The sequence below is a fragment of the Azolla caroliniana genome, unplaced genomic scaffold (genome assembly GCF_043228905.1).
Source record: "Azolla caroliniana isolate FFs.n. ecotype wild unplaced genomic scaffold, voAzoCaro1.0.p SCAF_13, whole genome shotgun sequence".
NCBI lineage: Eukaryota > Viridiplantae > Streptophyta > Polypodiopsida > Salviniales > Salviniaceae > Azolla > Azolla caroliniana.
The window spans coordinates 19,427,105-19,438,135 of record NW_028230448.1 but is presented as its reverse complement, the minus strand read 5'-3'; the positions used below and the strand labels follow the sequence as shown (position 1 = coordinate 19,438,135).

The window sequence follows — 11,031 nt, the reverse complement described above, 5'->3', positions numbered from 1 at the left end:
GGGGAGTTCAATGTTAAATAGAGAGGAGTGTGCCAAATAGGGTAATGTGGTAGATAGAACTGTTAAGTGTCTATGATTACATTACGAGTGTACATATCGGACTATAAAGACACTTTACCTAACTAATGAGAAGCACCCTTTCTTTGGGAAAAAATACCATTAAACTTAAACATTTATCAATTGGATACATACATCGAGCTTTCAACAAAATGTAAAAACAAAAAGTAGGTGATTAAGTGAATCATGCTTAGATTCAACTCGAGACCAAGGTTCAAGATTAAACATCATACTTGAGTCACATATAAGTTAATTGTTTTATTTTAGCGTGTACTAACATATTATACGCCAAGTTTAATGTTTGGTATAATAGTGCCACAAGTACACAACACGTTGGGTTGCTACAAGTATGTTACAAGGTTTTTGCCAATATGTCAAGGTTCTTTTGTGTTTTAGATGGGAGAATAAGTACAACATCAACCAACCTAGGTTACATGGATTCAAGAAGGCCAACATATTTCAATACTCATAGAAATGTGGGATCATTCACACCACCATGATTATGAGCATGTGTCTTCATTTAAATAAATGTAATCGATCATATTGGATGACCAACAATAGTGGAGTGTATTGATTCAAGGTAAAGGTTGAGTCATGGTTCTTTATCATTCTAATACATGGTGCATGTACACTCATGGTACATTATTTGCCATGCAAACAAATGTGAGTACTACACATGTTAGGGGACATTGGGGATGTGTCAAGAGGATTTTCCATGTTTCCATATTTTGGGTGAGCATTGGTACATATCCATGCAATACATATGTAAAAGAATGTATGTTGGGCCTACTTTTGTCAAGCAAGCAAAATTAAGCATTTCACACATTGCGTAAGAGATGCAACTAAACCACCATTGGCCATGCATGTTCTATGATTAATTCAAATGATATATTGTTATATCCATGATGATGGTAATTCTCCAAGTGTAATATGGGTTGTGTATTTTATTTCTAGTTCGTATTTAGGGTTATTGGACATATTGTCACTCATATTTAGATCATCCAATTCTCGACCTCAAGAATAAAGTATGGAATCGCTTCAATTACCTAATGCTAATGTTGTTGCACCTATTTCCGAGTACTCACATGGGATACACAAAGGTTTCAAATGAGTTATTATAGCTCAAGCAAGTGATCTTCTATCTTCAAATAATGATTCTTTCCTCAATGATTATATGTGAGTTGCCCTTGTCATCAGATGAATTTGTGAGGCTTCGTCACTAACCTAACTCTTAACATGCAAGAGGAACATAATTTAAGGTATGAATATACTTTAAAGAAAGAAGGTAATGTTTGACCATGTAAAACTGTGTGTGCAATATTTTGAACAATAAATTTCCCCTTAAGGAGTGGAGTAGGAGTGCATTTCTAGTATCTACTAAGTAGATGAAGGATTCCAAATACCTTAATGAGGGATAAACTCGGTTATTGAACCTCAAAGGAAGTCTTTAGGTTGTTGAGTCGCTTTGTTGTTGCTCAATATGATGGATTATTTTGTTTCTCAGTGTTAATTTTTTCACTTGCATTGTCATGTCAAAAGGGGTTATATATGCATTGGTTGTAAAGATTTGCGTGTAATGCGACCATTCATGGGACACACAGATTGTTCTTCATGCAAGAAGAAGAAGACAACTCATGTAATTTATCTAAACACTTCGTTATCTTTGCATAAAATGGATTGCCAAACTCAATATCTATGGATTGTTTGTTGTTTGAAGACCAAGTTTTTTTTGCTTGCATTGCCACTTCTCGTGGGAAGGATTTCCGTGTGCCACCATCGTGTTTATGCGTTTGTAAAACTACAAAACTTTCAACCACAAGATATCGGATGTGTAAGCAAAAGCGTTATAATTTATATCATATATTTGAAGTGTTATGATTGTAGAAGTATTAAGTGTTTTTTTAAATTAACCATATTACAAGGGCCTCAAACCCATAGCTAGGGATTGTTTATTGTTTCAAGAACAAGTTTTTTTGCTTGCATTGCCACTCCTTGTGGGAAGGATTTCTTTGTGTCATCATTGTGTATGGTTGTAGAAGTATTAAGTGTTTTGTTTAATCAAACATATAAAAGGGGCCTCAATCTCTACGGAAAACATAATGTGTGTGGATGTTTCAGGGTCAAATAATGTTGGTCCAAGAAACCATTACTTTCGTTTCGTTAGAATTGATGAGTTCATTAAAAGCTGAAAATGATAATATTCCTACACGTACGGATTATGGATTGATACTAAAAATAACTTTTCGGAAGCTTTGGAGTTGCATTCCTATCTTTCGATTGACATATTGCAAGATAATGTGGAAGTTTTCTCCCAGTTTAGTTGGTTGTTTTCCTCTACTTTGGATGTATATAGATTCGTTTCCTCAGCTCAGTTAAACGAGGGATCCATGGCTAGCCATTGTCTTGCACAAGAGGGCTTAGGAACGATAATAATTTCCTTTCCATCTATTTTGTATGTTGTAGTTGATATGTTTTTTTTAAACTAATGGAAGGACATTTTGTTTTGAGAACAAAAGGGGCCTCAAACCCCTCAAAACATAGTATGTTCACGCGTGCCAACAATCTTATTATTCGCTCTTGTATTTGAATGCCATATTTTTAAATCAAAGCCAAAGGAGCCAAGTGTGTCAAAGTTGGTCACTAAGGGACTTGAGTATTTCCATTGAGGAGATGAATTATGTCAATGTTTCTAGGGATCCTAAAAGTTTAAGGATTGGCAAAGAAGTTTCTAGGTTTTGAACGTGACAATTGTGGCCTATTTCCCAATCTCAAGCAAAATCGGGAAATGGCATATAAGTTGGGTTCACCTTCATAAAAAAAGGTTTATCCTAAAAAATTTACGTTAGCCATCTTTAAGAATAGTATTCCATGATATTCACAATGTTTTAACTACAAAATTCCATTATCCCAAACTGATCTCAATCAGGCAATTGTAGTTTTGGCCAAGTTTTTCTGATGCTCGTTAATTATTTTGCTCCTACACAAACAATACATGTTTCAAATACATAAGGAAAGCAAACCTTTATAAAGATCATCATAAATTCCTAGTCAAGTGGTTGGATCCTTAGGTCCAGTCGCTACTTGGGAGGGTAAGGTCACAATATTTCATATAAAGATTTACGAGAGATTTTTTTCTAGCACAATTAATTCATCAAGGAAGCGATACATGAGGATTATGGTTGTATGTAGACGTTGATGAATATAAAGTTGCTAAAGGAGTTTGAAAAGAGCAATAAAATATGTATAATGGCAAAAGTAAAATGAGGATATGTGTAAACCTTGACCTTGACCATATTATTCATTCTACTTTCTAGGTGGATAAAGTTATAAGCATAAAGGGAATGATAATGAGGACAATGATATATGCTAATTTGACTTTACGTCATTGATAATTGATAACGGAGGCAAGAGTTATGGAATAGTCATAAACCAAAATTGCACTTTAGCACATAAGTTTATGATACATTAATGGATTCTCTATGAGTTGTGGAGATACCACTACACAATATTGTAGGCATAGGCACCAATAGTGCTATTGCAATGGTTGGTTTTGAATCCTAACTGTAGTGTATTGGTTATGATAATGAAAAGAGATTGTTGAGAGATTTTACAACGTAACTTGTAGGGGATCATTGGCAATAGAACATGTTTTAAAATTAGATATACAATTTTTGTATGCAGACCAAATGCATGCTAGTTACATCATCAAAGTAATACACCCTTATTGTGATGCCATACAACCTTTTAATACTAAAAGAAAAGGGGAATTGAAAGTCAACGATTACATCGTGTGTCATGGCTCTCATAAGGACGTTGGGCTTCTTAGGGTTGATTGTGTGTAAATTTACCTTTGATGACAAACTAAGGATACCAAGCTCACCTCTAGTCTTTCTAACCTTGAGGGGTCCTAGGGTAGTTTAAAGTAGTTATGGAAAGTCCTCATTTGGCATATATGCCTTATACATATACTCAAGGTTGTCTAGAGATACAACAACAAAAGGGATATATTCTAACGATAATGATGATAGTAATCATTCATCGTACTTACAATTGGGGACAATGAACTAAAATGACATTGACAAGGTAAATATTGGCTCGCATTCCGTGATGTGCCTCACTTGTGTCGGTGTTGAGAAGCCTAACAAGTGTATTGGATGGATTTGTTTTGAGAATGACGTTGGCATATATATGAAGCAATGGGATCCTTTTTCGCTAGAGTTTAGATAAGAGATAAATGTATGTGGCGGGAGAGAATCGTCCCAAGTTTTATGTGATGAGATATAATGGAAGATGTTCCTATTTATATTTGTAAGGAAGTTGCTGCTTTACAATATGTGTGTGTGTGTGTGTGTGTGTGTGTGTGTGTGTGTGTGTAATATGAATAATATATGTTGATATGTGTGCTTTGAGCGCTTGGATGGGATACTTTTAAAGTTCGATGGATATTGGCGAAAGTGGAAGAGATATTGTAGGGTGTGCATGAAATATGTAGACTAAACCAGCGCTTGGATGGGATACTTTTAAAGTTCGATGGATATTGGCGAAACTGGAAGAGATATTGTAGGTGCTCATGAAATTTGTAGACTAAATGCCACCCCCGTCCCCCCCCCCCCCCCCCCCGCCCATAGAACGAACCATATGGCCTTCGATATTGACTGTACGGATCGACAAGTGTGTGTGTGTGTGTTGGGGGGGGGGGGGGGGGGGGGAGGATGAAGCCATTAAAGATGGTGAGAAGGATGGAAGAAGCTATATTGAAATAGGAAGAGCAACATGGTGGAGTAAGTGGGAGTAATTTTACCTCCTCCCCCCCCTTCTCTTCTTCCATCTCCCCTTTCCCTCCCCAGGAGGAGGACCCAGAGAGAGAGAGAGAGAGAGAGAGAGAGAGAGCTCCTGGGCCCTCCACCCCCCATCTCTCTCTCTCTACAAGAAAGGAGAAAGAGGCTCTCTCTCTCTTCTCTCTCTCTAAGTGTGAAACCTCACTTATAAGAAGAGCACATACACAGACACACATAACCCCCCCCCTTTCTCCTCTCACCACTATTTGTCCATCCATCCATTTCATCCCTTCAAACCCCCTCCAACACAAACACGAGAGAGAGAGAGAGAGAGATCAGAGCAGAGAGCAGAGGAGAGCAGAAGAGAAGGCCCCCAAGCAAGCAAGCAAGCAAGAAGCCATGGCCACTGCCTCATGGAATACCTCCTGCTTGGCCTCTAGCAGCATCGATCCCACCGTCTGCTCCCAGTTCGATGTCGTCAACGCCCACCTCCTGGCGACCACCCTCGCCATCAACAACACCTACCTCCTCTTCTCTGCCTATCTCGTCTTCGCCATGCAATTAGGGTTTGCGATGCTCTGCGCAGGCTCCGTCCGAGCCAAGAACACCATGAACATCATGCTCACCAATGTCCTCGATGCCGCCAGCGGTGGCCTCTCCTATTACTTATTCGGCTTCGCTTTCGCATTCGGCCGGAACGCCGAGGGCAATAACAATGGATTCATCGGCCACCACTTCTTCGGCCTCAAGCAAATCCCCGATGAGCTCAACGGCTTCGATTACTCCTTCTTCCTCTACCAATGGGCCTTCGCCATCGCCGCGGCCGGCATCACATCGGGATCCATCGCCGAAAGGACACAATTCACCGCCTACTTGGTCTACTCGTGCTTCCTCACGGGTTTCGTGTACCCCGTGGTTTCGCACTGGTTGTGGTCTGTCGACGGCTGGCTTAGCGCGACAAACCCTAATCTCTTGTTCGACTCGGGAGCGATCGATTTTGCCGGGAGCGGGGTGGTTCACATGGTGGGCGGCATCGCCGGCCTTTGGGGGGCCTTCATAGAAGGCCCTAGGATGGGCCGATTCGATGCAGATGGCCAACCCCAACGACTGAAAGGCCATTCGGCCACCCTCGTAGTTCTCGGGAGCTTCCTTCTATGGTTCGGATGGTATGGTTTCAACCCGGGGTCTTTCCTTGTCATTCTAGGTAGCCCTTACGACGCTTTCAAAGGCAACTGGAGCGGGGTGGGTCGAACCGCCGTGACCACAACCATCGCGGGTAGCACTGCTGCCCTCACTACCCTCTTCGGTAAGAGGATTCTCGGTGGTCATTGGAATGTATTGGATGTGTGCAATGGTCTTCTGGGCGGGTTTGCCGCCATTACGGCCGGTTGCTCGGTCGTCGACCCATGGGCATCCATCATTTGCGGGTTCGTGTCAGCTTGGGTCCTCATCGGGCTCAACATTTTGGCCGAGAAGTTGAAGTTCGATGACCCACTAGAGGCGGCCCAGCTGCACGGCGGGTGCGGTGCTTGGGGTCTCATCTTCACTGGCCTCTTTGCCAATGAGAACTATGTCAAGCAAGTGTATGGTAGGACGGCGAGTACCGTCCAATACGGGCTCTTTATGGGCGGAGGCGGGAAATTGCTAGCTGCACAAATTGTCGAGATTCTGTCAATCATTGGGTGGGTGACCGCGACCATGGCTCCATTATTCCTTATCCTTCACAAGCTCAACCTTCTCCGGATATCACCGAAAGACGAGTTTGTGGGTATGGATCCTACAAGGCATGGGGGACATGCATATTACCATCATGACGAAGATCCAGGGTTGAGCCCTTACAAGAACATGACACAACTCAAAGAACTCAAGGCTGGAGCACCACCAGAGGTCTTGGTTGGTTAAATTGTAGTTGTCAAAAATCACATTGCATAATGACCATTGCTTATAGTTTTCTTTTCGTTTTACTTTAACCTAAAGCCATATTATGATGATATGTGTATGTGTTATGTATGTATAAGGTTGGTCTTGGTCCTTTTCGTTGGTTATATTGGGTCTAAAGGCAAAATTTAGAGGTTCAACTCTCGAGTGTTGAAACTTTGGTCTCTTGGTATGAAGTAAAAGGTTGTAATGTACCTTTGGGAGGATATGATGCATTTATATCATCATACACTTTTATGTAAAAGTTATTTGATTGTTTCCAAAAAAACATGGGTTTTTTGAGTTTTGGGGCCAATCTTTGAGTTAAAACACACACAAAAGCCACTCATTCACATGTATATCTATCTGTCATTCACATGTATATCTCTATCTGAATGGTGTGTGCATCCTCCTCTCTATATATGGCATGTCTATGGTGCACATACCCCAAGTCCCCCCTATATATGGCATGTGTATATGCCTTATATACTCACTGCTCATGTGAAAATGAGCAAAGCACGCTTATGTTTGGTTCCTATAAACCCACTCTTTAAAACATGAGTTTTCTTTTAAAAATCTTCTTAGCACATGCATGGGTGTCTGACACACAAAGACCTTATTGAGAAACCCCAACCTCCAAGCTTGTCGATGTTGTTGCTACTATGTAGGTTTGAGAGGTCCATACATTACATATACATGCTTAGATCTTTGTTTTCTGTCTCACTACCCTAAAACAAAACAAAAAAGAAAAGTTGTAGTTGAGGTAGGAGCGGTAGGAGCACTTCCTTTGAATGTTCTTCACATGGCCCATTCAAAAGAAAACATCTTTGAGAAAAAGAGAACGAAAACAAAAAGAGTTTGCATTATGGAGAGAAACTACTAAAGTAGTCAAAACGTGGAAAAAACTATGGCCATCAACGCAAAGCTATGTTGATTTTTGAGCAATCTACAGTATAAAACACAAGTCAATGCTATACACATTTATTGCCATCTTGCCCCCTTTGAATACAATAAGAGTTTTGACTTTTGACAATTCTGAGAATCTAAACAACATTAGAAAATGTGGCACTATGCAATGGGGTTGTCTTCAGACAACTCGAGTTTTCGAATCCAGGAATCCAAATGGCATTAGGTAATGCCATTGTCTTTTGAGAACTCAAGTTTCCCCATTCATTCGTTCATTCAATATTGTGTGAATGATTTCTATTGTGTCGCTTGTATCAATGATTGACATCTGTATTTTGTGGGTGTCCTATGAAAATCACATATGCTCCTCTTGGGAAATCTTTCATTTGCTCTCATTTTTTTACACCAATGAACATGTGTTTCTCATCGAGCACATTCTTTTCAGCATTCTACCTTAAATTGCATGCAAGTTGAACTTTCATAAACTGCTTAAAAGTCTAGAACATTTGAACCTTACTTTCTGCTCTTGTAGAATTTCATAAGACCTTTTTTCCCCCAAAAAAAACGTTGCTTTTCCCATTAGTTAGGAGAGTTTTTTACAAAAAAGGCTACACAATGTGGATGCACAAATCACAACAAATGTATTGGGATTGCCGTCTGCTAAAGAGACTACCTATACTAAATTACGAAGGGACTATCGTTGCCTTCCAAGGGGCCTTCCATGCCTAGACTACTCTACTCACCTCATATATCTATCGGGGTATCAGAATTTCATAAGACCTTACTTAAACACTTACCAACATATACTTGTTGGTGTTTTCCAACAATATTGTATGCTTTGGTTCCAAAGTGCCTAGTATTTGGATCAAATAATTTTGTCTAAAGCTTGGATATGATGATTTATGATTTAATCCAAACACTTGTGAAACCTCGGGTCAACTTCAGGTCAAGGTTTAGAGTTTAGATTCATAATTTGCATACCCAATTTGCTCCATAACTTCATGTCAATATGCACATTGGATTGCTCATTCTACGAAAACTTTCTAACGTCATGTATAACCTTGGGGTGCAAATTTCTTGAAACTGTTACTTAATACCCCTTTAGTCTCTTTCGATTCGAGGTTGTAAATGGCTAAACACTTTTGAGGTGTTTAAGAGTGGAAACTTTTGTTGATGTCTATTTCCTTTGAAATTACTTTATTCCAAATAAGTGTAGACACAACATTTAGAATCGAAGTAATCAATGTTCTATACTAACATTCAATAGTTACTATGAGCATAGAATATTTCAATGCAAATAAGTTGACGCAACATAATCACAATGGATTATAACGAGCATATGGCTCATAATATGATGTGTCTCATTGACAACAATTTAACCTCATTCATTCATATGTGTTTGTGTATGTGTATGTGCATGCACACGCAACCCCACGTAACACACACATGATTATATGCATCAAAAAAACTAAAAATAGCTCTACTTATTTTTAAATTACTTGAATATTTAAATATAATTGGTTAAACTCAAGGATCCTAATTAAAATATTAGCATGTACTTCAAGAAACATATTTGGACAATTTGGCTTATATTTTTAGAGTAAATTGTTTTAATACGTTTCTAAAGTACATGTTAATCTTTTGATTAGGATCCTTGACTTTGACCAATCATAGTTAAAGTAGAGCTATTTTTAGATTTTTACCTAAGATTAACATATACTAGGACAAGTTGACTTTCTAATTAGAAGCATAAATATAAGACAATGAAGAATAACTATTTTGACAATTCATGATATTGCTCGTTTTCTAATTAGAGAGAGGTTAACGATTGAATTTGTTTAATTAGCAAAGCTCATTGTAATTATAATAAACTAATTCCCAAAATTGTACTATTTTGCAAGTATAATTTGTGTGCTTGATTTTTATTTATGTGTGCTTTCGGAGCCTCAAGTTCGACCAAGAGGCATTGTGTCGGTAACTTTGATAGAAAACAAGAATACATAGCTTCTAGCTTCTTTCTAGTACATAAAAGCATATTTTGAGGTCATTTTCTATCAAGTATATTATATAGACAAACGACCAACAAATACAAACGAATAGATCATGACAAATACACGAGAAAAGCTCATTTCGCCATGGTAAAGTGTAGGCCACCTTTGAAGTTTGACAATTGGAGCACAATCCCTCATTTAAGCAGTATACAAAGACTAACACTCTTGAGTTTGGCTCAAATAAATTTGTTTTATAACCTGGTGTCATTTATGTAGCACCCATGATGTGTCCATATTATAACTTCTTCATCGGTCCATCACTTCAAGTGTTTAGTTTTTTAATTAATTGAAAATCAACCCCATGTATGACTTCGGTTGGGATTTCAAAAATCTAGTCGGTTTTCCAAGAATGCATTGTAAATTTTTGTCATGAATTTTGGAGTCTAACCATACACCAATCCTTTTTTACCAGCCCTAGTTCCCGCTTACATTAGGGAAAGTATTAGATTAGAATAAACGTATCCCATGAGCACGAACACATAAAAATTTACAATTACCACAAGTGGAACCTTGAGTTGCTCTTGCAAACGAGATACCATCCAAGAAACAGTTTTTTATTATCTCATTGTCTCCAATGCAGCCATTCTTCATTACTGTTGTGGAGATTGGTGCACCTTTTTATTATTAAAGTCACCAAAACATTATTGGCAATCCAATAAAGTGTGTTTCATTTTCCGTGGTTCTCTTATCCAACATATCATTTTTTGAGGTTTACGATAAAGCGTAAGTAAAAGCATAAAGTTCATACTAGTAATAAAATGTTTTTGACACCAGATTTTGTTTTCCCTTATAATATTATCTTGAATATTTGTACTAAAGGTTTATGTTTTGTGAGAAATGATTAGATTGTCTCATCCCTATAATGTTTTTCTTATACACAACAACACTCTTAGATATTGTTCATACTTTAGCTAGATTTATGAGCTACATATTCTTGAACCTAAACTAATAAACGATTGTTATTACCCATTTCACTCAATAAACACAAAATAGCTTATATTATTGTCATTGTATAGTGTATATTCGTCTCATTGTATATTCTGTTCAATGTATCCACCTTGTGAGCATATAATATTGTGTTTGTCCTTTCTTGAGCGATACCTTTAAAATATTGATATTAGTGGAATCATTTGCATTAGGAAATAGTTCTATTGCTTTTTACAATCATTTTGATGTACATCACACAACGTACACATTAAATTGGAATTAATAGTCTATTTCATATAACACATTCACAATGCATAATGAACAATAGGCAACATAATTCACTTGACTTACGTTCTTTTATTTCCATAGAAATCCTAACGTTTCCACCACTAAAA

The 11,031-nt window shown here is 38.1% G+C and overlaps 1 protein-coding gene across 1 annotated transcript; it reads left to right on the top strand.

Moving 5' to 3' along the window:
* Positions 1-5,137: 5,137 nt before the first annotated feature.
* On the top strand, positions 5,138-7,052 carry LOC147856556 (ammonium transporter 1 member 2-like). The gene has a single exon (XM_087329410.1). It carries the CDS (start codon positions 5,235-5,237, stop codon positions 6,735-6,737), a length of 1,503 nt encoding a protein of 500 aa, XP_087185536.1. The 5' UTR covers positions 5,138-5,234; the 3' UTR covers positions 6,738-7,052.
* The last annotated feature ends 3,979 nt before the right edge of the window (positions 7,053-11,031 follow it).